The following is a 27,694-nucleotide window of genomic DNA, read 5'->3' as shown; positions in this document are numbered from 1 at the left end:
TTGCTCAAGTATGATACAGCAGCTATAAACCCATTTACAAGGATACCTCTTCCGTTTCTGTTGATTGTTTATAAAATGTCAAACTTAGACTTTCAGATATGTACTACATACAAATTGCAGCATCCTGTCAAAAGTGTTTGAACCTTAAACTAATAGTCTGGATATTTTTGTTTATGCAGCAGGTGAGATGGATACTGTTTAAACAGCTTATTATCGACTGCACTAGAATATGTGAATTGATACTGCTGAACTTTAATTCTGTAAAGACAACAGTGCGACAGTACACAACAGTGACTGTCAAAGTATTTTAAATCTGACATGGGAGGGGGATAAACAAACAAAGCGAACTTCTGCACATAACACAGTGTTTGCCAACTCTCCAACTAAGTTGTAAGATTTTCAGCTCCACAGAGGTAAAGAAAGACTTTGCCAAGACTTTTAATGCGATTGGCAGCAATAAAATGACTATAAGATTGATGTTTAATGTGAGTAAGCGATTTGAGGCAACAATTGGTGGAGCGTTGCATTAGCAATGCAAAGGTCATGTGTTAGATGCCCAGGGGACCCATATACTGATAAAAAGTATCCATACTATGAATGTCCTTTAAGTGTGCATTTGCCAGTAGGAGTGAAGACAGAATCAAGTGCATCAAATTAGACTACATCACTGAGATTCTATTGCAAAGTCTTTAATATTAGTTTGAGCAAACCTGTGAACATTGGGGTGAAAGTACTTACCATTATACTGTAATTGTCATGTTTAGTTGTCTGACGGTAACAATCTCTTTATGCGCTGTTTATGTCCCAGAACATTGAGAGATACAATATATTTTTCTCTCTTTTAATGTTCTTATGTTTATTTTCTCATTTGTCTGAAGCCACAGACAGCAAGGATGAGGAAATTAAAGTTCCTAAGCGCCTCTTTCTGGGTATGTACTGATGTGTTGGCCACATAACATTAGATTGATTTATATTTCCCATCATTCACCCTCCTCATTTCCTTCCTCTCCATATTCATACCTGACATCATCAGCTCTAAATGGGGCCTCAACTCTAATCATGCCATTAATTCACAGCTCTCCATTAACCCCAAAATGTTCTATTGCATGCATGTGTATGAAATATAAGTTTGACATGTTTATGACAAGAATCAGTTAGAAATGCATGCTAGCTTTTGTTTTATTGGGAATAGAGGCTATTAAAAATTGTGTATGTTTTATCGATGTGCATGCTTAAATCGCAGTATTGCATGACAATCGATGCAGTAAGTATTGTAAGAAATGTAAAATACCAATTAATCAATAATCTACAATTCCTTTTAAATTGAAGTCAGTTTTTGTATGGCTCACATGAACTAGTCAATCAAATAATATTGTTTCATGCGGTTCTAACACACAGGTCAGAAAATCAATAATATTCTTTAGGAGAGTATTTATACTGCTGTATTGCAGTTTATCTGACTTTTATCTGACTATATACAGTTAGGGCCATAAATATTTGGACAGAAGCACATTTTTTGTTATTTTAGCTGTGTATCAATATGTTTTCGAGTTACAGTTTTATAATGGATATTGTCTTAAAGTGCACACTCTCAGCTTTATTTAGAGTGTATTCACATCCAGATTAGATGAAGGATTTAGGAATTACAGCTCTTTAATATGAAGCTCCCCCTTTTTCAAGGGACAAAAAGTAATTGGACAGTTGAATAAAAAGCTGTTTTATTCACAGGTATGGGCTTTTCCTTAAATAATTTCTTCATAAATGAAGCCTGTTAAAGGTCTGGAGTTGATTCTACATGTGGTTTTTGCATTTGGAAGCTGTTGCTGTGAACCCACATCATGGGGTTCAGGGAGATCTCCATGCAAGTGAAACAGACCATAGTTAGATTTTAAAAACACTACACATCCGTCAGAAAGATGCCAGGAACATTAAGAGCGGCCAAATAAACAATTTGGGACATTCTGGGGGAAAAAAAACACACCACTGAGCTCAGTAACAAAACAATCCTAGGTGTCCATATGAGATCAAAGAGGTGGATGATGACATTATACTCTCCATGATAAAGAAAAACATCTTCACAACTTCCAGACAAGTGAAGAATTAATCCGGATGCGTCTGTCTTCTGTTACATCACCAAAAAAAACACCAGTGACCCAGTGCCTGAGGACGTCGTGCATGGAAATGGAATCACACTGCCTGAACACTATTTTACTGAAGATGTTGTATGCTCATATCATGAGATATTCCAAGCCTTCTCCATATCTTTTATTCTTTTTAGTCTTATGCAGGCTGAAATTAATTTGATCTCTCCAAAAAAATGCTTTCTAGAGCTTGTTCGGCTATTTCAGAAGTCTAATCTACCCATCCTATTCTTGAGGCTTTTGCACCTTGTTGTGAACCCTCTCTATTTTTTCCTTGTATTCTTTTGATTGACAAACATTGACATATTTACCTCTTGGACAGTGTTCTTCACTTGTCTGGACGTTGTGAAGGTGTTTTTCTTTATCATGGAGAGGATAATGTCATCATCCACCACTTTTATCTCATATGAACGCCCACAATTGTTTTGTTACTGAGCTCAGCGGTGTGTTGTTTTTTTCTTAGAATGTACCAAATTGTTGATTTGGCCGCTCTTAAATGCTTCATTTATGACAAAATTATTTAAGGAAAAGCCCATACATGTGAATAAAACAGCTTTTTATTCAACTGTCCAATTACTTTTGGTCCCTTGAAAAAGGGGGAGCTTCATATTAAAGAGCTGTAATTCCTAAATCCTTCAGATAATCTGGATGTGAATACAAAACATAACATCGAAAACATATTGATACACAGCTAAAATAACAAAAAATGTGCCTTTGTCCAAATATTTATGGCCCTAACTGTAAGTGTTGCATGCCTTTGAGTCTTCTTTGACTACATTGTGATTGCAATGACACATGATGGTCTGTTAACCCCTCCATACGCACATGCATGCAAGCACTCACACACATACACACTTTTTTAGGCAGCCTGTTTATATCCTCTTTGGTGCTCTAGTCTGTCCCCGAGTTTTGTTGCTAGTGCTGTATATGAACAACAGATGGCGCTAGTAAAGCACTTTTCATCTGAGCATTTATTGATATACAGTCTGTTCCTGGATGTATCCTGGATCTGATAGTATGTTTGTTAAATATGTATTTAGTTTTTTCACAGATTTTAGAAAGTGTCAAATTAAACCAGAAAGTTATTATTTTATTTTCTGTTCTGTGCTTTAACTTTTTTGGCTGTGAGGCAGAGCTATAATAAATGTTGTCACTTCTCACACATAGGCCTAATTCACTGGGACAGTTGTCTTTGTTCCTCCAGTTTCTGCTTTTTTATATGTAGTCATTAAACCAAGTGTTATAACAGTGTGAATCGCATGAGTTTTGTTGGAATATATAGGAAGGAATACAATATTCTTCTGTGCAGGGGCGTCGCACCCGTGGGGGATACACCCACACTTTTCCCAGTGAGAGGGTTCAACACCCACACTTTTTCTGCAGTTTTTCCGCAGTTTTGCACAAACGCCTTACAGCAGTCGCTCCTCCGTTTCTCTGGCCGCTCTGTGTCTGCGCTCGCTGCGGCTGCCTCCTCTCCCCTCCCTCTCAAACATGACACCGGCTTTGAGTGTGACCAGCTGATGATTGGCTGTTCTGCCTTAAGTCCCGCCTCTCATAGTGTGTTAGATTTATCGGTCAGCTAGTGCTGAGGAGGAGGGAACTTATGGTTATGGTTATTTACATCTCCCTTTTCCAGGTACTTTGAATGAGTGTTTATGCTATCGAGGTTTTTAAATAAGCTTGATATGTGTTTGGGAAGATGTTCTGTTTATGTTTTGTTGACATGTCGAGTGTTTTCTGTATTATATTTCATTTTTTAGACTAATGCTAATTGCTAATTGGGATATTGTTCAGCAGCTAGCTAAATTCGGTTATGTATGCGGCATGGAATGTATAAAGTAACTGTGATGAAGAAGGCAGGGAATTGACGAGGAGGGACAAATTGTCATTGTTAAGCAGTGTATTTATGGGTTTATTGCCAGTGCAATTGATTTTGATATTTTGAGGATTGTTTGTTGATTAGATGAATACTTTTGTGCAGGGGCGGTCCTAGACCATTTGGTGCCCTAGGCGAGCTTCACTGATGGCGCCCCTTCCCCACGAGAAAAGAACTTATGTCCAAAGAAGTTAATTTATTTTTTATGTCAAAGTATTGTTGTAGATAGAGGGATGGCAAAAACTGTTGAAAAAAATAAATAGACATTATAATTTTAATTATATATATTTTTCTCGCCGCATATTTGGCGACCCTCACTAGATGGTGCCCTAGGCAAGCGCCTATGTCGCCTGTAGGAAGGACCGCCACTGCTTTTGTGGATACTTACCTGTTGTGTTTGATTGTACCTGTTGAGGAAAAAAAAGTGAGAAATGATGTCATTGTTTGCATACCTGTTGAAGAACTATGAAAGAAAAGTATATATTATTTTAATGTTTAAAAACAGTAAATTGTTACATTATTTATACCACCAGAGAAAAAGCTTTGTGTGGGCGTTTTTTTGTTTTTTTTATCTCCCCCTTTCAAGGCGCAAGTAAGCAAAATTTAGCAGCCTTTATCACTATCAAGCTTACCACCGAGTGTGTTTTTATACTTTTCTAGTATCACTCATTTAAATGGGAAGCTTTTTATATCTTGTATGTTATACCTTTTGTACCCTTCTGTCATTGTATTAATCGTTTTTATTGTTAACAAACAAACCACATCCATCCCCCGCACTTTTGAAAAGCTTGCTATGCCCCTGCTTCTGTGCAACGCAAAAGGAGAACTTTAGCAGAATTTTTTTTTTTTTTCATTAAATAAATAATCTTTGCAGTATTTTTAGATTTAGCTGTGCATTTGAAGCTGTAGAACAGAGTTGTGTATGCAGCAGGCCAAAATGTTATTTGCTTAAAATCTTGCTCTTGCTCATGATTAAATTTGCCACATTGTGATTGGTCAAAACTATGTGTGAAGACGCATGGTGTTTGATGTTACACTAAAGTCCAAACTGGTGCGACTCATTGTGAGGTGCCAGGTTCCGTTATGTGCATGGCTGGACATGAGAGGTTCATTCTTTTGAGATCAATGGGCAGAGATGAATGTCAATTTTTGGCTAGTGTCAATACCCTAACACGATTAGCTGAAATTACCGTTTAAATTAATTTGAAACTATTTAGTTTTACCTAAATGTGTGATGTAATGTGTTTGTACCTTACAGTAAATCAGTTTCAGTTAGTGAGTGATTTTCAGCCAGTGCGCCAGGAACCACTAGGGGGCCTCAACAACTTCCAAGGGGGCCTCAAGATGATTTGTTGAAAAATCTTTGAAAAATCTTTACCTTCTTTAAAATACCACAAAAAAGCATCTAAACAACTAAAAATATGTTTATATCTCTAGAATGTACTGGGTAGAAATAGTGAGCGGGAGGCTTCAAATATTGTTGTGGACAATATAGGGAGCCTTGAGGTCAGATGCATGACTTCGGTTTGTCCTGAGCAGTTAAGGAGCGGGCATACTTGGCTTTCCGCCTCCATGTCCGTCTCGCGCACAAATACATCCACACAGCTTCTTGAGCATACTCATCACGGGTTAAGCGTGGACGTCCGAGTTTGACACATGCGCAAATGAGTATGTGTGCTCTACCAGACTGCCAGAGGGCAGCGCTGAGTCGCGTCATTCACAAACCCACTGCAAATTAATGATAGAGGAAGTCATTCGCCATTGCAAACAATCCGAGCGTGTATGTATCTGTGTGTATTGACCCCTAGTGGACTAGTGCACTTTTCTTGCGCATGCGCTGTTGTACGCGTCACGTCCGCGCGGTCACAAAAAATGGGCTGCATGCAGAAGGGGTGTGCAGACGACCGCGGACCCTCCTGATGACGAAAATTACGTCATGCGGGTGGCGTGCGCTTTTAGCTGCTCCTTTTTTGCAAGTTAAATATGTAGACCCTGTATATTACCCAGCATGCTCTGCGCATATGCCTACAGTGATAATTAAATTGAGATCCATCGTTGTCACTCTGAACACTAGAATATGTGTTATTGTTATGATCTATTAAACAGCTTCTACTGGGAATACAGAATAAAGAACAAAACATCTCTGTGACCTCTCTTGTGTTTTCAAAAAGGTGAAACATCTCATAGATCTTGCATCGCTATATTGATCATGTACGACCGCCACCCCCCTTACAAACCTCATTAGAAGTGTTCAGGAGAAAGGCTGAGAGGTGTTTGCTAATTGCTGCTTCGCTCCAAACTCGAATGATCGAATGGATCTGAGTAATGGAAGTGTTCTCTAATCCATCCAGTGGTCAAAGGTCAAGCTGGAGTGGGTTGTTAGCTCTTCGGGGGTCGAACAAATAAAGCTGTCCCTCTGCTAGGTGTCAAGAATTCTAAATGATATCCAGCTACTCAATAAGTCAGTTTGAATTGCAGCTCTGTCGATCTCTCTCTGTATTTGTCACCCATGCGTCATTATGCCAGTTATACAGTCTTGAAGCAGGTGGCGATTTGTACAGCTGATGGCTTCATTCATTATAATTGTGTCTGGAACTAGCAGATATTTATAAGTGTATTTCACATAGAGCAGATTGATGGGGTCTTAGTGGTGGTGCGGTAATGGATGTAAATGGCAGGCCCCTCCCACACGTAATCTTCGCTCTGCTACATTATCCCTACAGGTGACCGCAGTAGTCTCTATTAGCATCAGTATATCAGAAAATGGGCTATGAGCTCTTTCATACAGCAAGTTTTTTTTATTTATTAAAGCAGCAGTATCCTATGCATCAAATGCGTCTTACTACATATTTCTATATCAGAACATACAGTTGGGGTCAAAGTCAATTTTTTACATGCAGTTATGTTATCTGCAAAATGTAAATAATTTAAAATATGTGACCCTGGACCACAAAACAGTCTAAAGTAGCATGGGAATATTTGTTGCAAAAGCCAACAAAACATTGTATGGGTGAAAATGATAGATTTTTCTTTTATGCCAAAATGCATATATATATATATATAAGTAAAGATCATGTTCCATGAAGATATTTTGTAAATTACCTACCGTAAATATATTAAAACTTTATTTTTGTGAGTGGATGCAGCAAAATTGCTAACAAAAATGGCGGGAAAAACGCATACAAACTTCACCTGCTGCTGCCCGCTCTTTGGGAATTACCCACTCAAGTTTAGTATCTATGTTTGGTATATATCCCGCACAGAGGAGACTGTATCCTATTGGATCAAAACGAAAATTGCCGCATTCCCCACTGGAACTTATGCATCATTTGCCGGAAAAACAAAGCCTCAGGTTCAAGGGCAGCCGAGGGATAACGGAAGCTAGACATTAACGTTAATAGCGCTGTCAATATGGATATTTCTCTTAGACAAACGCATCGATTTGCTTCAGAAGACCCTTTGTTAAGACCACGGAGCCGTGTCGAGCCGTTCTTTGATCAATGGATGCTTTTTGGAGCTTCAAAAAATTGCCTCCCATTCTACCGCTTGGAAGTAAAACGATACGTGGTATTATAACTCAGACTGCATTATTCTTCAAGAAGAAAGTCATATTGAGCCAGGATGCCTTGAGGATGAGTAAAACATGGGGAAATTTTGTTTTGCCTCTGAAATATCCCTTTAACAACTTCAAAGGTGATTTTCTCAATGTTTTGATTTTCTTCAGATTTTTAAATATTAGTATCCCGGCCAAATATTGTCCTATGGAAATGGAAAAGGAAATGGAAGCTTATTCATTCAGCTTTTGGATGATGTATAAATCTAAATTTCTTAAAGCGGCTGTGCAGCTGACTTCTTTACAATGTTAAACGTGCTGTCTTCTCATGCTTAACATGGTCAACTTGTCAAAAAACGAGTTGGGCGTATTACGTAGTATTTCTGTGCTCAATACACTCCCCCAGCGATCGTACAGGTTTCAAAGTAAAGTTTTAGAAAAAAGTTTTTTTCGTACATATAAAACTGTTTCGTAACAAATTTCCTTAGTCCCTTATTGGACAATTCTCCCGGAAAAGCACGCGGCAGCAAGGAGAGCAGGAGAAGGAGCATGCGCAGACGCCACTTTCACTTGTGCAGGAGAGAGTGAGAGAGCATACGTTCGCGAAGTTCAGGTGTTTGTTTGTTCACTGCATTTGGGTGATGAATGTTATATAAATGGTGGATATAACGCTGGATTTGGAGATCGTTTGAAACTGATGTACGGGGCCGTCCCAGCGCTAAAAGATGCCGGACATGAACTGCATACGGTGAGTGAAACTGATGTCTGTGCTTTGTTGGCAATGGGTGCGCACGTGCTTTAGTTCAGCCTACCCCTCCCCCCCGCACGCGCCATATGGTTTCGGAAATAATCGTACAGCTGTATCTATCTTTTATAAATGTGATCAAACTAAATACTCATCGAAGATACAAAGTATGCAATACTACTCTATAGGTACTCAAGATTAATATGAGATTGGGAGAAACCGCGTGTTACGGCCGCTTTAAAATTGACCCATAAGACTGGTTTTGTTGTCCAAGGTCACATATAAAATTTTTAATTTGTTTAAATTAGCAATGTCCTAAAAAGCTATTTTACATTACTGATGTTTATATAAACCATAAGGCCTAATAATAGCAAAATTCACTAAAATAACCCTTTTTATATAAAACCAAGTAACGATTTACATAACATATGTTTGGTTCTAAATACTGTCTGTGTGGTGATTTTGCCTGGATGATCCCTCCTAAGCCATTAAACTTTACACTGATATGCAAAAAGATCCTTTAGGTACTGCACATTCTTTGCCTTTCCAGCATTTTATGCATATTTTGACCCCTTTCCAACAGTGAATTAATGATGTTGAGATCCATAATTTCACACTTAGGGCAAATGAAAGACACCACTATTACAAAAGCTGCAAACGTTTACTGATGCCCAATACTATACATTATGCAAATTTACGAACAGGTTGATTATTATTTAGATTTACACGTTCACATTGTGTGGTGGTCCATTTTGGCTTGTGATTCCAGTGAACAGGGCTGATCGCATCTTAATCCATCGATTGTTGGTGAGTTCTGCTGTAGATTGATGTTGATGGTTTTCCATTGGCGGCAATGCTTACTGGATAGAATTCCGATTGAACAGATTGTGTTGGTCTGGATGAAGACCAGCAGACCTGTCATTCATTTGAACGCCCTTAGGCCTCGTTTATGTATTTCCGTTTCACTTCATTTCACTGAAATAAGAACAAGAAACTGACAGATATCTCTTGGCATGTGGGCCGAAGCCAGAGCAACTAATGGCACCGCTCTGTTAGTACGTCAATCATTCTTGGCCCCTGGCCTGCACAGCGTTATTCTCTAGTAAATGGACGGAGTAAAAGAGAGAGGAGAAGACCCCGAGGACTATTAAATGTTCTAAAGGAAGACAGGACTGGTTTCTTTTGTGCACTGATCTGTTTTTTTAAATGTGTATGTTTGTATGTGTGCTAGATTTCACCGGAAGGGTACCTTACACCTAAATCCTTTAAAATACAAGTGCTTAGTTGAACTAAACCTTATTTTGGTCAGCTTTGTCTGAGGATGCATTAAAATCTCGCTTCGTCAGGGATTTAACAGAATTTTCTCAACACTGTCCTTTGTTGATCGTGTAGTATCTGTGCTTTGCAGTTGTTGCTGTGCGTGTAGATCTGTGGGTGTGAGCTGAAAAAGAGGGCGAGCTTGGTGGGGTTGCTGTTCAAACTCTGTGGCAATCTATTCCCACACGCTGCCCCGCTGGCAGCATTGATGCGCACATACACAGCAGGGTAAATCTGTGGCATGCTGCTCGCCTAGACACGATACATGGCACGTACAACTTCAACTTTGGCCTTCTCAACGCACATTGCCTCCAGTGCTACAGAACCTTTACCTGGACCTCTGTGTGTGTGTGCAATGTGAATACACTGCTTTACTAAGCTTGCTTTACTGTACGTACATTGTCTTTTATTTGAAAAATTACACCACCTGCATTTTTCTATTTCTGTTGCTTATAGAGGCTTAGATTATTACCCAAGGATTTGTATTTCCAACTTACTTTTATCAAAAAAATTATACATTTGTCTTGAAAATAAATATATACAGAAACCTCACCTTAAATTGATTCTTGCAACTTGTAAGCCTGTAATACTTCACATACTAATTAACGGAAGGGTTTTCCCCTTTTAGTTTTTTAAAATCAGTGTTTTAAACTGATTACCCTCATGCCCTCCTATGACTTCCTTTCTTCAGCTCAACACATCGGAGTAATATTAATGTTGAGTTAAAGGGATACTTCACCCAAAAAGGTAAATTCTGTCATGAATTACTCACTCTCTAGTTGTCCCAAACCTGTATAAATTTCTTTGTTTGGTTGAAAAATAGAAAGATATTTGGATGAATGCTTGTAACTAGGGCTGCACGATTAATCGTAAAGAAGCCGCACGCGATTCGGCAGTTGGCTGCGCAGTATTATGCGCAGTTTGTCAATTAAATACTGTTAAATGCAGCTGCATCCGAAAGCCAGAGGGCGCTCTTGCACAGAAGCTCCATAGAAGAAGTACCACACGTATAACCAAGAAATGCCATCTTTCTATCACTGTTTTTCAAGCCTCCTCAGGTATTTTCATGATAATAAAGTATATTTATAATGATGATGTTTGACAGGTGTTGCTTTTTTAAATGCACATTTTAAGCAACTCAAACGCGCAGTGCTTTCAGATGGAGCAGCATTTCCCACAGATCACAGAGCCGTGATTCACGAACAAGCTGCGCATAAAACATAATCGCAGCCTTTGCGATTTCACAATCGCAATAGCCACATCGATTTAATCACGATTTGAATGGGAATTGAGAGTAATCGTGCAGCCCTACTTGTTTCCAAACAGTTCTTGGACCCCATTGACTACCATAGTAGGAAAAATTACAATGGTAGTCAAAAGTGCCTCAGAACTGTTTGCTGTCCTACATTCTTCAAAATATCTTCTTTTGTGTTCAACAGAACAAAGAAATTTATACAGATTTGGAACAACTGGAAGGTGAGTAAATGATGACAGTATTTTCATTTTTGGGTGAAGTATCCCTTTAATATTCCTAGCTTTGTATAATGACATTTAATGGGGTCATTGGTTTTGAAGCTCCAAAGACTGCATCCATCCGTCATAATCGTAATCCAGACGACTCCAGAGGGTTAATAAATGTCTTCTGAAGCGAAATAATATGTTTATGAGTAAAACGGTTAATATTTATATAATATAATATACCAGCGTTTTGGTTGAAAACATAATAGATGGCTGCTGGACACACAGGAAATGGTGGAAAGACGGTTCGTCACTAGTCGTCATATGTTTTTTCACAACACATTTTTAAAAAATTAGGGAGACTGCTTTTATTACATGAACATTTTCTAAAGTGTGGGCTGTGATAAGGGACAGAAAATCTATACATTTTATAACATCTGGATAAAATCATTCAGAAGTATTTATGTAATTAGAATTAAAATTCATGTAGAATTAGAATTTTAAAGTTTTACTTAATTAATATTGCATATAGGAATTTATAGTCTGTTATATTTGACCTGTGCTTCTCTCTCCTTTATCTTAAATGTGTGCTCTCACTGTGCGTGCGTGTCTGTGTGTGTGCGTGTCTGTGTGTGCGTACTTGTCTGTGTACGTGTGTGTGTGCGTGCGCGTCAGTGTGTCTGCGCGTCCGTGTGTGTGTGTCTATGTCTATGTGTGTTAGTACATGTGCATATTGTGTGTGTGGAGTGTTTTGTATATGTGGGTATGTCTGTTTTCTGTGTTTTCACCTTTTTCTTGTTTTTACAGGTACAACTTTAATTGTTTTGCTTATAGTCAATATGTCTCATGTACAGCTGCTTTGTAACAATGAAAATTGTAAAAACAAAACGCTATATAAATCAAGTTGAGTTGAGTAAAGTTTTATATTTTTTCCCATGTTTAAATTTTTTTTCCTTAAAATGTTTTGATTCTCTTTGGTACTGGCCAATTTGTTGTAAGGGTTTTGACTCATTTAAAAACATTTTGGTCCAAGATTGTTTCTGTCAGTACAAGATGGGTAGTTTGATTTCTGCATAAGGTTGTAATATACAAGGTTGAACTAGAAATAGCACTGACTGATGGCTGAAGAGGCCTAAAAGAGGCATGGTTTGTCTGTTTTATAATTGTATTTTTAGGATATTAGTTACTCTAGACTAGAGAGACAATTAAATAACAAAATCTATTTATTTAAACATTTAACTAAAAAATACAATAACTAAAACAAGTGTTGCAGATTGAAGATTTCCAAAAATCCCAAAGAGCTTGTTAAAAATTTAAAAGGCAAACAGTTCCAGCAGTCCAAAACGATTATTGTAGGGCGGCATGTTACCTGTATAAAACACACCCGTACCAAATGCAGTCTCAGTCTGGTCCCAGTGCTGGCCATTTCAGGTCTGCTGAATGACGTCTGGCATCCGGCCACGCTTGTAGAACCACAGACCTCCCGCTGCATCTACGCCCAGATGCACTTGTTTTTGCTCTTTCTCTATAGGTTGCAGTTGTTATCTGTCCTTTCCAGACGATACTGTTCGCTATAGTGATGTCTGCCACATGGAAGGCTATTTACAGCCCATAATTTCTTATACAAGTGTGCCCACTGATAGGTGAAAGACAGGGTGTGATGTGTGTTCTCTTTGTGTTTCGGCATGATACTGGAGGAGATTCATGTTGTACACCACGACAGACCTCGTAGAGACATTTGGCACATTTGAAGGAAGTCTATAAATATACTGCCAAAAGCTTTTCTTTTATAGTAGAGCTACAGAGCTTATTGTGAAAGGACAGTGTGCGGTGGTGTATAGAAAAGACTGCAGCCTAAGGAGGTCTGAAACATCATCATAAACATTTTTTTAATGCATAGTTGACATCACAACTCTTAACTTTTTTTATCATTATTGTTTTTGCTTTGTGACTTTCATCTGACCACGAGAACCAATGAAATTCAAACGTTGAGAACATCGCTGCTTCCCAGCGGTACCAATCTTTTGAATCTTATTGGTTCTAGTGGTTACAAGACACGCGACAACCAATGAGATTCAAAAGTTAAGTCTGTTGAGACTGCATGCAGCTAATTGAGTGAGAACAGTGATAATTGGTCAAATGTGTTGATGTGATTGATTACAGGTTTATCATGTTAAAAAACGAAATTTTTTAAACTTTCTTTGCTAAACTTGAATCAGTCTCTCAATGTCACACCACTTCCATTCATCCGTTTTCTTTAATCCGCTCTTTTGTAATGTTTCAATCAAACTCTACGAAAGCCCCAATCCATCGCCCCCCCACCCCCGCACCGTTATCCGTCTCTTCCATTCAAGCAGACAAGAGCACAGTAATAGATCTGATTTGTGAAATGTCATCTAAAATGTCACTGTTGTTAATTATCGATACTTCAATAAATCCTGTTGAAATGTCATAAACTGGACATCATTTTCATCTGATGGTCTGTTAGATAGCTTTCTGTCGGGCCAGAGTCAATGTTTTTCTAGTCGTGTCTTACAGTGCGATAACATTTAATGACCGCTAACCAGGGGCTCAGAACTTTATTTTAGAGGTGGCCAGGTATGACCCAGTGATTTTATTAGGGTGACCAAAAAATCCTTACAGACAATTACAATTACAATTCTTTAACTTCTACTGTAATTTACACCAATTGTTCATTACACATAGTTTGCTGGTCAAAAACACACAAAGAACGTAAAGTAAACAATTTATTTGCAATGCTTTCATGTGCTAACATTATTTTAAAATAATTTGCTAGCTATCATTTGCAGTAAGTTAGCATTTTTTATAGAAAATAAACATTGCAGTACCCCAACTTAAACTTTCGCGAAAATGTCATTAATGAATGAAATCCAGTTAAACAAGACTGAATTTACTGATCTGATCCTTCTGCTCGCGAAGAACTTCCATGGTACACAGACAGTACACTGACACGAAGCGGTTAGCAGCTGTTCAACTATTTGTTTGCGTCATGACATCATATTAACGCGAGAGTAATGTTCTTGCGTTACTTTCAGTGCATACGCTAAATTATCTGCACAGTAAACTCCGACAAACATCTTAAAACTGCTTCGCACAACAGAGGTGGCCATTCAGGGGTAGCCGTGGCCACCATGTAGCTACTACGCCCCTGCCGCTAACACAGCTGGTTTCATTTCAGCGCCGTCTCAGACCTTTACAGGTGAATCTTACGCCACCTGTCAGGAACATGTCCAGGTTTTACCATTTACAAAAATGATCATAGTCAAAATAATACATAGCTATACGAATTTACATTGTTATTTTAAAAAGTGTTGCTTTTAGGACAAAATATTATTTAGTTTTTATTTGTGTGTTATGTTTTTTTTATGCATTAACTAATGTTTATAGTGATATAAAAAAGTATTAGTGAAGTTAATTAATGTGTTTAATGTATTAGTGAAGTGACCTATTTGTCAAGTATGGTGACCCATACCCAAAATGTGACCTCTGCATTTAACCCATCCAGAGAGTAGTGAACACACGCACAGCAAGTCGTGAACACACGTACACCCGGAGCAGTGGGCAGCTATCACTGCAGTGCCCGGGGAGCAAGTAGGGGTAAGGTGCCTTGCTCAAGGGCACCTCAGTCGTTACCCGCCGGCCCTGAGGATCAAACCGGCAACCTTCTGGTCACGAGTCCGAGTCTCTAACCATTAGGAGTCTCTAACCATTAACAATCGAACATCATAATATTTTATATAACCCAGCGTCAGTAACTGTGATATTAATTGTAATGGATATTGAGAAAATAATACGCAGATTATAATATCGTAAAAAACCCAGCAAAAGTGGCCATAATATTAAGCAAGATTACTGATATCGTGTTAAAACTATGCATATTGTATTACTGCAAATAAACACTTTGACAGCTGGTTGACAATCTAAAAGTAACATAATTTGATATACATAGCACTTACTAGTAAAGTTGCTTTGCAACAACGCAAAATTATGGGACTAGTAAGAAAGCTGAGGTTCTAACCTAACAAAATAAACCATACAGTATATGTTCATATATTGTGCTTGATAGGCCTAAAGACAGGCTTCATTTTCTTTAAACAAAATATTTATTGGGCCAAATTGTAATTTGAATATGAATCTGTAAGATGACAGACTTTCTCTGTGATGTTAGAACTGAAAAACACAATCAAAAGGAAAGCAGTCTTTTGTACGGCTCTAATCACAGTAAATCACAGTCTTGTGACAGTGTGAAACCTTTGCAATATTTCTCTGTCCTGACAAGCTCAAACCTAATTTCTCAAATGAATGAGTTTAGAATCAGTTAGACATGAGATCCTTTATAAATCCTTTTCATTATTGAATATGTAATTTATTTCTCTTTTAAATGTGCTCATATTTGCTTCCTTTTACCATGCACATCCAGACAAGGTGTTGACCATTAGCCATTATCATTGTAAAGCTTTGCATTTTGGAAATTAATTCATAGTTGATTTGAGCGGTAAGTGAAACGACTCATGGCAATGTGTGGTACAGTTACTTGTTTGGAAATCTCTGGCACCACCAGAGACCATGACCATTGGTTGTCATTTGCACAACAGTCACACTGTTCTCTGTGTGGGATGTAATGACATGACTGCTTTCCTGAGAGACCCACGCTAGCCACATTCATTAGTGTAATGCAGCTTACCTCCATGTGAAGCAGAATTACAGTTGCATGCATTTTCTAAATGTGGTCCTACAGGTGTGTCTCTTTTGTTTCTATTTTGCCCTGATTTCTTTTATTTTGTATCTACTGTATATCTATAAAAGTAGATTGTAACAAAGTTCAATGTAGGGAAGGAAGGAGGCGGGAACCGGCGAACACTCATAAAACTTTAATTCAAAAACAAACAAACAATAAACAGCAAATAACAGGCCGGCAGCCACCTCACGGTCGACTGCCGGCCACACGAACACATAAACAAACTTAACCTATTTCCGGGCCCGGTCCTCTCTCGTCGGCAGTCCCGTCGCTCGTCCTCTTATGCTCCCTAGCTCCCCGTGAGGCATACAGGACCGGTGCGCGTACAGCTGATACTCGTTATCACTCACGCCACCGGCCCCGCCTTCCTGCCCCACGGCTCTCGTCCCGCCTTCCTCGCTACATAGATATTGACATCTGTATCACATAATCTGACTGGTGTTATCTGTGTGACACATGTCTCTATAGTGCTTGGGTTGGTGATTGCTGTGGTGTTGCTAGGTGGTTTCTTACTGGTTTGAAAGAAGGAATCACTTAAAATGAAAAATATCTAATCGGTTATTTGCCTTCATGCCATTGCTGATGTTTATGCCTTCTTTTCTTCAGTTGAACACAAAGTTTTATATTAAAGAGGTTGTGTTATCTTCTTAAATTTTCACATTTATTTTCATTAATCAATTAATTTTCTTATTTCCAAAAAGCACAAACATCTATATATCATAGTTATTATAGTTTTGATTTGAGTTTTATTTAGTTTTATTAATATTTAAATTTAGGTTTTATTTTTAGTTTTTATGTTCATTTTAGTTATGGTTTTATCAATTTTGGTATATGCTTTTGTCATTGTATTATTATTTTTTTATTTTTTTATGTTGCTATATAATATCAATTCATTTTTATTTTTGTTTATATTGTAATTTTAGTGCTTTAAACTCATTTCAGTTCATTTTTGAGGCACATTTTCAGTTCTCTTTCTGTAAGTTAAGTTTTTCCAATAATTTTTAGGTCAATATTTTATTTGATTTCAAATAAACAGAAACATTTTCAAAGTTTTAATTTAGTAAACTAAAATAACCTTGTTTTCAAGCACATATGGCAGCACATATGGCAAAGCAATTTTTAAGCAATTAAACAGAGTTAGTTGTCCCACACTTTATTACTTAAGATTGAGAGTTTTCCCAGCTTCAGTCCAGATCATCAGAGCAATGCTTAACTCATCTGTGTCGACCTCTTTTCTTTCAGCTCTGTCCCTCATGACATGACATTTCCTCATGCTGCAGTGACACTCTTGATGTCACTGTGGCCCTGGCCCTTATGCCTCGGCTTTGGTCCCTGCTTGTCCTTTATCGTTTCGACATTTCCACTGCTGCTTTTAAACAGAGCAGGATTTCAAGAGAATAACTGATGTTGAACCTCCAGGTGCCCTTTTCATTTGACCAGCCCTTCTTTACCGGTGGACGGGTAGATATTCAACCTACAGGCTCATCCATACTAGAACAGAAAAATAATACTTTTGGGTCTGAATTCGGTCAGAATTAACCCTCCTCAGTTTCCTGTTTTCTGGGAACTGGATGATGATGGAAAAGGTTGTGTAACAGTTCCTGTGTTGGGAATTGTATAATGTCTGAATTTTGCTGTCTAACAATATCATCCAACCTTCCATTCGTACTAATGTACCGATCTAGAACATGATTCAAGCATACAGTATGCGTCAAGTATTCAGTGTTTAAAAAACTAATTGTACAAAGGAGAAATGTGAAGTTAACTACCTCAATTAATTGGGATTCATCTGGGAAACCAAATCATCCTTTTGAAATACTAGGTTGAAAATATACTAACTATTAAAGATCAAAACTTAAAAAACATTTTTAAATAAACTTAATGAAGTTGACCATCTTAAACAGAAGATGATAAATGGCCATAATTTGCTTTGAATACTTATTGTCTTTTTCTGCATCCCAGACTTTGACTGGAATTACTTCTGGTCTTGGAGTCGTTTCATGGATTACCTGCAGTGTGTTCTAGCCTTCACGGTGCTGGTCACCTACGTGACATATCTGCTGCTGGACTCTGTTCTGTTCATAGAGTCTCTGGGTTTCCTGGCCGTATTCACGGAGGCCATGTTGGGAACTCCACAACTGTACTGCAACTACCAAAATAAATCCACTGAAGGCATGAGGTTAGTAATTTTGATATGCAGTATATGTGTAATTGCCTTATTTGTTTTCCACAGTATTTACATGTTACGAATGTATGTTAAACAGAGGTGGACGAAGTACACAACTTCCTTACTTGAGTGAAAGTACAGATACTACTGGTCAAATATTACTCCACTACAAGTAAAAGTTGTAAAGACAGATTCTTACTTAAGTAAAAGTACAGAAGTACGTGCTTTTAAAAGTACTCAAGTATTAAAAGTAAATTTCCTTTATGTCAGTTGTGCATTGTTTTATTGTCGTATACCTTATGCCCCTGAAGCAACCTACTGAATACACTGAGTAGCTCACAGTATCGGTTGTATTAACACTTACATTTAGTCATTTAGCAGACGCTTTTATCCAAAGCGACTTACAGATGAGGGAAACAATGGAAGCAATTTGAACAACATAANAAACCTGATTGGCTAACACTGTGAAAAAACCAGAGGTGGACGAAGTACACAACTTCCTTACTTGAGTGAAAGTACAGATACTTCTGGTCAAATATTACTCCACTACAAGTAAAAGTTGTAAAGACAGATTCTTACTTAAGTAAAAGTACAGAAGTACGTGCTTTTAAACGTACTTAAGTATTAAAAGTAAATTTCCTTTATGTCAGTTGTGCATTGTTTTATTGTCGTATAACTTATGTCCCTGAAGCAACCTACTGAATACACGGAGTAGCTCACAGTATCAGTTGTATTAACACTTACATTTAGTCATTTAGCAGACGCTTTTATCCAAAGCGACTTACAGATAAGGGAAACAATGGAAGCAATTTGAACAACATAAGGACAACAAAAAGCATAAGTGCAACAAAAGAAAATTGGTCTCAAATAGCCTATCACAGTGTACAGAGCTAAGTATTAAAGGAGTAGTTCACTTCAAAATTTGCCCCCATTGACTTTCCATAGTCATTTTTATTCCTACTATGGAAAGTCAATGGAGGCAAATTTTGCAGTGAGCAACTCCTTTAAGAGATTTATATGTTTAGCACATATATGTTTAGTTTAGATATAATCCAGTTAGCCTAATTATCCTCATTAGCCACCTAGTCCTATATGTATTAATGAGCAGTGTTTTTTTATTTTGTATATTCCTTTTACCAGTTTTAGCAGCAATTTACCAGTAAGTAGTAAGGTTCTTGTAAATAGTCAAGTGTAGAAGCCATGTGTTTGTTGGATTTATTACCATTTGTATTTCCATAATTTAACTACAAACATAAACTATAGCTAGTATGGTATTTTTAGTTGCTGTGGTTTTACTAAAGATTATTAATTGGAGTATGGTTCCTATATATAGAAAATGTTAAATCTGTGGATACTGTGGTTTTACTGCAAATACCATCCCTGCTGAAAAAAACAATGAATTTATTAATTAGAATGAGATTTTTAAATTAAATTCCTCTTTGTAGTGTGTTTTGGGTTTTATTCCAATAGGATTTACCATCCCATCAATAGAATCCATCACATACAAGTAGACAACAAGTATCCATAGTACAATTCACATTATAACCATTAAATACATTACATTTTCTGTTGTATTTTGGGCAGGATTCTATTGTTTTTATACAGATATACAGGAATACTTCAACTATAGTTACTTCAGTAAAAACATCATTCATTTTCCAAATCGCTTTAAATGATATAGCAGCAGATCAGAAGTTAACACGCACGCGTAGCTCAAGGTGTATGTGATGCTTATTTACCATTTAGCCATTGTGTCGATCATTTTCATGACAATGTTTCTACGATCTTTGACTGATCGTAACTCACAGATGTTTACACCACACTTTAACGTGTGCCTTTTTCGTCTTTTATTGTTCTATTTGCCTTTTTAGAGCGCTATCAATGGTGTAGCAGCGCCTACGTTTACATTAGTTTAGCGGGAAGATCCCAGAGTTGCCAGATTTGCGTAAAAAAAAAAATCCGCCAAATGGCCATTCAAAGCTTGCCGGAAAACCGAGAGCTTAGAAAAACTGAAATACTTGGCAACAGTAAAAGGTCCTGGCAGATCGCAAGCCAGATAAATTGAGCACACAGGAAACCCAGCTGCATAGAAACCATTTTCTACTTTTGGACCTTTTTATAAATGTAGTGGAGTAAAAAGTATGATATTTGTCTTTCAAATGTAGTGAAGTTAAAGTACAAGTACTCAGAAAAAATAATACTCAAGTAAAGTACAGATACTCAAAAAGTGTACTTAAGTACAGTACTCAGGTAAATTTACTTCGTTACTGTCCACCTCTGATGTTAAAACACTAGTGGTGCAGTCATGGTAAAAAGCATGGAATATAGCATGCGGTACTGAATCATGCCCTGCCATGTGTTCATTTGCATTGTGACACTCCCGTTGGTCCCTAGTCCTGTTTTCCCCGTTGTTGCCCCAAGGATGTTCTTTTGCCACGCTCCCTCACCTGTCCCTCCTTGTTTTTGCCTGCACCTGTCCCTCATCAGAGATCATTGATTTTCACAACTGCACCCCATCATCCGGACACTATATGTACTCTCCTTTGCCCATTGTTCATTGTCCAGTATTAACATAATGTGATGGGTTTTGTTTTACCTTGTTCCATGGATGTTTTGCTCATTGGATTACCTTGTTTTGTGGATTACCCTGTTTGGTTCCTGTTCCCATTTTTATTTATTAAATACATTCTCTATTCACCTGATCATCTGTGATATCGTCTTCTGTCAGTGGAATGTTACATACATAGTATCTTTATAAAGTTTTGCCATGGTACATAGACAGTACTTAAAGCATATTTGTATAATGCATTATACAACTCAACTCAACTCAACTTTATTTATATAGCGCTTTTACAATTTTCATTGTTACAAAGCAGCTGTACATGAGACACATTGACTACAAGCAAAACAATCAAAGTTGTACCTGCAAAAACAAGAAAAGGTTGAAAACACAGAAGACAGACACACCCACACACAAAACACTCCACACACACAACACGCACACGCACCAACGCACACAGACACAGAGACACAGACACACACACACACACACACGTACGTACACAGACAAGTACGCACACACACACACGCTCAGTGAGAGCACACATTTAGGATAAAGGAGAGAGAAGCACAGGTCAAATATAACAGATAATAAATTCCTATATGCAATATTAATTAAGTAAAACTTTAAGATTCTAAAGCAGCCCCCCCGGTCAGGCAGATAGTGCAAAAACAGTATGCAAACGGTGGCGAGGAACCCAAAACTCTAATCGAGAAAAAAAACCTCAGGAGAACCCAGGCCCAACCAGGGGATTCCAGTTCCCCTCTGGCAAAAGCTGCTGCCTCTGCACAAGCTCCAGAGAACTTGCACAACAAGGCTAAATAAAATAAATAAACTTAATAATAAAATAAATTATAGTTTAAGATTATCATTAATAATCTAATAGCATTTGAAATTTTGTGGTGAAGACATGTCAAGAGACCGCGTCCTTCTTTATCCAGCTCTATCATCTCAGCTCTTGTCAGGTCCCCACTTCCCATTCTCCGCTCTACCATCAGGTCAGGCCATGAACTGCATCCTGCTCGCTGTGGTAACCTTGGAACAATGAGACAAGACTGGCTGAGAGTAGAGTACTGTTCTGTACTCTTTGATGCAACAAGTACATCAGTTGTGTTTTTGGTTCCGGTTGATCTAACTAATGCAGCCTAAACCCTCTGAAGATTTATATTATGGAAGAGTAGTGTATGCAAGATTAAAAAGATGCGTCTTTAGTCTAGATTTAAACTGACAGAGTGTGTCTGCCTCCCGGACAGTGCAGGGAAGACTATTCCAAAGTTTAGGCGCTAGATAGGAAAAGGATCTACCACCTGCACTTGATTTTGAAATTCTAGGTATTACCAACTGACAGGACGCCTGAGAGCGTAATGCACGTGAAGGACTGTAATACAAAAGGAGTTCATTCAAGTACTGAGGAGCTAAACCATGTAAGGCTTTATAGGTAATAAGCAAGATTTTAAAGTTAACGCGATGCTTTATAGGTAACCAGTGCAAGGTTGACAGAACCGGGCTAATATGTTCATACTTTTTTGTACGTGTAAGAACTCGAGCTGCCGCGTTTTGGACCAATTGGAGTTTTTGTAATAAGCCTGCAGGGCAACCACCTAACAGTGCATTACAGTAGTCTAGTCTTGATGTCATGAATGCATGAATTAACTTCTCTGCATCTGACATTGACAGCATATGACGTAGTTTAGATATATTCTTAAGATGGAAAAACGCAATTTTACAGGTGTTGGCGACGTGGCTCTCAAATGACAGATTACTATCGAATAGAACGCCAAGATTCTTTGCTGACGACGAGGGTTTTATGGAACATCCGTCAATAGTTAAACAGTATTCTTGGTTGTTACTTATAGCAGTTTTCGGTCCAATAAGTAACACTTCCGTTTTGTCCGAGTTCAGTAATAAAAAGTTGTTACTCATCCAGTTTTTTATATCGACTATGCATTCCATTATTCGATGGAACTGCTGTGTTTCATGAGGCTTCGAGGAAATATAAAGTTGAGTATCATCAGCATAACAGTGAAAGCTAACTCCGTGTCGCTTTATTATATCTCCTAGAGGTAGCATGTATAATGCGAAGAGCAGAGGCCCTAAGACTGAGCCCTGTGGTACACCGTACTGGACTTGCGATTTGCGTGACACCTCATTGTTTATTGCTACAAATTGAAAACGGTCGGATAAATAAGATTTAAACCATTTCAAAGCTATTCCCTTAATGCCGACATAATTTTCGAGTCTATGTAGGAGTGTGCTGTGGTCAATGGTATCGAATGCAGCACTAAGGTCTAGCAGCACCAATAACGAGATACAACCTCGGTCAGACGCCAATAGCAGATCATTTGTAACTCTGATCAAAGCAGTCTCTGTACTGTGACATGCTCTAAATCCAGACTGGAATTCTTCATTGATGTCATTCCTTTGGAGGAAGGAGCATAATTGAGTTGAAACTACTTTTTCCAGAACTTTAGATATGAAAGGTAGATTCGATATAGGCCTGTAGTTCCTTAGTTCTCTAGGGTCGAGTTGGGGTTTTTTGACAAGGGGCCTTATAACAGCCACCTTATATGCTTTAGGCACATGTCCTAATGTCAGAGATGAGTTAATAATACCAAGAAGAGGATCTATAATTTCTGGGAGCATCTCTTTCAGTAGATTTGTAGGTATAGGGTCTAGTATGCATGTTGTTGATTTAGATGATCTAATAATTTTAGACAGCTCATCTTGATCTACGGTATAAAATAATTGCATTTTCTCCTTAAGGGCGCTGTAGTTAGTTTGTTCAGCGGGTTTCACTTCTGATTGCATTGTTATAATTTTTTCTCTAATATCTTGGATTTTATATGTGAAGTAGTTCATAAATTCATCACTGCTATGCTGATATACAGGATCAGAAGTCACTGACGATTTATTTTTTGTTAATTTAGCCACCGTGTTAAATAAAAACCTAGGATTGTGCTGGTTTTCTTCTATTAGTGATGAAAAGTAGGCGGATCTAGAAGTTATTAGGGCTTTCCTGTATTTTCGAATACTATCCTTCCATGCTGTACGAAATACCTCTAATTTAGTTTTCTTAAAGTTGCGCTCCATTTTTCGGGCCGCTTTCTTTAGAGCCTGAGTGTGTTCATTATACCACGGTGTGGGGCTGCCATTTTTAATCTTCTTTAAACGTAGTGGAGCAACTTTGTCTAGCGTTACCGAGAAGGTGGAATTAAAATTTTCAGTGGTAATGTCAAGATCTTCAACGTTATTTCTCATGATTTGAGACAATTCGGGCAGATTATCGAGAAACGCATCTTTGGTAGTTGAAGTTATTGTTCTACCATATTTGTAACAATGAGTTTTATTTGTAGCCGTAGGCCAGTGAAGCAAACATAATACCAGATAATGATCCGAAATGTCTTCACTCTGCTGAAGGATTTTAACGTCGTCCACATTTATACCGTAAGACAGTATTAAATCTAAAGTATGATTACGAAGGTGAGTGGGTCCTGACACATGTTGACTAATGCCCATGGAGTTAAGAGTGTCTTTGAAAGCCATTCCTAAGGCATCTGTAACGTTATCTACGTGGATGTTAAAGTCACCAACGACAAGGAGTCTATCTGCGGCCAGTACTAGTTCTGATAAGAACCCACCAAATTCTTTAATAAAATCTGTGTGGTGCCCTGGAGGCCTATATACAATAGCTAGAATCAATTTAAAAAGTGTTTTATCTTTAGTATTAGGTGTTGAAACATGAAGAACCATGACTTCAAAAGAATTATATTTAGAGTTCGACTTCTGGGAAATGCTAAGAGAGTTATTGTAAAGTGCTGCGACACCTCCCCCTCTGCCTTTTAGACGAGGCTCGTGTTTATAATAATAATCTTGGGGGACAGATTCATTTAAAGCAATATAATCATCTGGTTTTAGCCATGTTTCTGTCAAACAGAGCATGTCTATTTTATGATCTGTTATCATATCGTTAACAAAAAGTGCTTTATTAGAGAGAGATCTAATATTTAGCAATCCGAGTCGTAACAGTTGATTATCTGTATTTTGTTCATGTTTAGTTTGTTTAACGTTTATTAAATTACTTTCAAGAGGTTTACGCATTATTTTATGTTTGCTAATCCGGGGGACAGACACAGTCTCTATTTTGTGATGTTTGGGAGAACGGATTACTACATGTTGTACATTTTGTGTATTCTGCGACGTGAGACGGCAAGCAGACAGTTGGTTAAGCCATACTGTCTGCTCCCTGACCTGGGCCCCAGCGAGTCAAGTTTTAGCATTAGCATTAAGACTTTTTGCCATATTTCTAGACAGGATGGAAATCCCAGCCCAGGAGGGATGGAGACCATCTCGTTTCAACAGGTCAGGTCTGCCCTCAAAACTCTTCCAGTTATTTATAAAAACTATATCATTCTGCAGGCACCACTCAGACAACCAGCCATTTAGTGATGATAATCTGCTATAAATCTCATCACCACGATAAGCATTGAGGGCATACAAGTAGTTTTAATGTATTAATCATGCCTTGTAATTCACCTTTTAATGCATTGTAATGTCTCATGAATAATTGTAACTAGTTCATTATAACACTTATCAATTCATTGTTACACTTTGCATTTTTAATTTGGTTATAATTCTTTACAACAACATTTAATATATTACACACATAATGAACAATTATAACGCATCATACCCTTTAATAACCCTTTATAATGCATTATGCTGGGTTCACACCAAACGTGAACAATCGCGTTCCACGCTCTTTATTACTCTCGGGAAAAGTTCGTTATTTTTGCATGAGTTACGCGATCTGACAAATATTTTCAACCTTCGCGGAAGACGAGATTGACGCACGTTCGCAGCAATTGCGTCACCCGGTTCAGATCATTCGAGTTCTAAATGCGTCTTTGCATTGACTTTGTATGTAATTTACTCGAGAAAAACGCTTAATTCGCGTTTGGTGTGAACCCAGTGTTATACGTAAAGGCTTTAAGTGAAGTGTTACCAAAAATATATACTGCACAGTGGTATTATTTCCCTATTCTCCCCTAATTTCTCAATCATTTTTAATAATCTCTTATTTATGCTTATTGAGAGTCAAACAAAAATTATAGTACTTTAGTAATGATGTTTTGCTGATTCCCCCCCTACATTTTCCAAGTGACATTTAACAATGAAAACTGTTTATGCTTTTCTGAAAATGTATATACTTGAGGCAAAGTTTTTTATGATCTGAATCGTTTCGAAAATACATTTCCAAAGTAGCTTTTAGTGCAGCGTATTATTAATGTAGAAGTTATGAGCCATAACACAACCAGCTTGTGGTCTCTACGTGTGCTGGCCAGCTTCCTGTAAGATGCTAAATAGCATGTTAACAGGATCCACTATGTACATTAAGCCCGAAACAGAGAACAATATCGTTGGGATTACTTTCAAAGCTTTTTTTTTCATCTGAAACCCTGCAGTGGTCTAGTGTACAGAGCAGCATGGAAAATGAAATGGGGTGGCGCAATGCCATTCACTCCCTGATGTTTGCTTCTCAGACATCCTGCTCAGCTGGTTTATGAAATACTATTGCTAAGCTACGGGAATCAGATATAGATACTTACGATATACGTTAATTAGTTAAGTGGAGTAAAGTGCAATTGAGGGACCACATATTAAACAAAGATACTGTATGTTAAACTAGTTAAATAAGTCAGAGTGGCAAAATATCAGGTCAATAAATATCAATAAAAAATTTAACAAAACTATTTAGCAAGTAGTTAGTTGTGTGATGGTTACATTGCACTTACATTGTAGTACAGTACTGTGTGCGTGCATGTACTGGTATTCATCAATCATCACTGTGTGAGGACCTAATGTGTCCACAAATATAGTAATACCAGTAGATTTTGACCGTGTGGGGACATTTTTTTAGGTCCCCATGAGGGAAAACAGCTTCTAAATCATACAGAATTATATTTATTGAAAATAAAAAACTGCAGAAAGGTTTGTGTGATTATTAGGTTTAGGTGTTGGGGAAGAGTTAGGGGATGGAATATATCATAAGCCTGATATAAAATCAATGGAGGTCTATGGAATGTCCCCATAAAACTTGGAAACGTGTGTGTGTGCGTGCATCCATGCTCTTGATTGTCTATCTTTAATGGTGACCAAAATGTCTTGATGTCTACTAAAATATGCTAATGTAAAATTGTAAAAATCTTTGGTAAGAATTATGTTAAGGGGTGTGGTTAGGGATAGGGGATAGAAAATACCATTAGGTCAGTATAAAAACAACAGAAGTCTGTGGCGAGTCCCCACAAAGTGTGTGTGTGGTATGTTATCTCAGCATAGTCATTTGAGAGTCACAGTGTGTGTGCTGTAAAGACACATCCTGTCTGTGTGAGTTAGTGTTTGGCAGCACCTCACAGTGTGAAATACCATCCTGCGCTCTTTCAGTGTGTATCTGTGTGTGTGTGTGTGTGTGTCCACTCATCCGCACTCTGATTAGAGGCACAGGCGGGGAGCTGCCACTGCACCATGCCATCTTGACAAAAGAATTCTTCCTCCTTTGCCACTGTGTCTGTTTACACATCTGTGAAAAACTGCTGATAGAGGATGATGTATCATTTATGTATACATCTATCTGTATAAATGCCAACAATGATATTGTTATATACAGTATGCCTCTGTTTATGTCATTTCTCTTTTGTTGGTTTGTGTGTTTATTAAGTCTTGTATGTTTTCTCAAAGAAATAGTATGGAAAAACATACTTTATGGCTCGCTAGAATACTCGTTTCTGATTGGACCTTCCTCATATTTTGAATCGAGTCTCATTTTATGTCACCTCCATTGCACAGTAAACACAGTCACATGCGATTTAAAGCTTCACTGTGTTGTGTGAAAGTTCTATGCAATTGAAAACTATTTGGTTTGCTTCAACCCGCCTTAAAGGATAAATCTTTCCATCTTTTCCCAGTCCAATTCATGCGCTCTTATCCAGTGTTTATTAGTTCTTGTGAAGAGAGTTGTTTACCCAGTAGCTGTTGCTGTGAAACCTCAAGCCATGTGCGACTCTACTTTCGTCTTCCATCAGTTGTACGCTAATGAATCACAATGGGAGAAAAAGCGATGA

At 37.9% G+C, this 27,694-nt stretch overlaps 2 protein-coding genes and 1 long non-coding RNA gene across 6 annotated transcripts in view; all 3 read left to right on the top strand.

The window, feature by feature from the left end:
* LOC130567531 (uncharacterized) overlaps positions 1-23,967 on the top strand; it is a 31,796-nt gene extending 7,829 nt beyond the window's left edge. Inside the window, exon 2 of the mRNA XM_057355719.1 lies at positions 20,958-23,967. The gene's annotated coding sequence lies outside the window, so the exon portion shown is untranslated. The remainder of the gene's footprint in view (positions 1-20,957) is intronic.
* The window catches only part of LOC130567537 (uncharacterized), a 199,246-nt gene that overhangs the window by 120,813 nt on the left and 50,739 nt on the right, over positions 1-27,694 (top strand). The window lies entirely within an intron of this gene.
* LOC130567532 (solute carrier family 66 member 2) overlaps positions 1-27,694 on the top strand; it is a 53,533-nt gene that overhangs the window by 3,574 nt on the left and 22,265 nt on the right. For 2 of the 3 annotated variants that reach the window (XM_057355722.1, XM_057355720.1), the window contains exons 3-4: positions 879-929; positions 17,812-18,028. In XM_057355722.1, coding sequence (XP_057211705.1) covers positions 879-929; positions 17,812-18,028 — 268 coding nt within the window. The remainder of the gene's footprint in view (positions 1-878; positions 930-17,811; positions 18,029-27,694) is intronic. The other variant, XM_057355721.1, reaches the window with a different exon arrangement.

The sequence above is a fragment of the Triplophysa rosa genome, linkage group LG16 (genome assembly GCF_024868665.1).
Source record: "Triplophysa rosa linkage group LG16, Trosa_1v2, whole genome shotgun sequence".
NCBI classification, from domain to species: domain Eukaryota; kingdom Metazoa; phylum Chordata; class Actinopteri; order Cypriniformes; family Nemacheilidae; genus Triplophysa; species Triplophysa rosa.
This window is presented reverse-complemented; position numbering and strand designations above follow the sequence as displayed.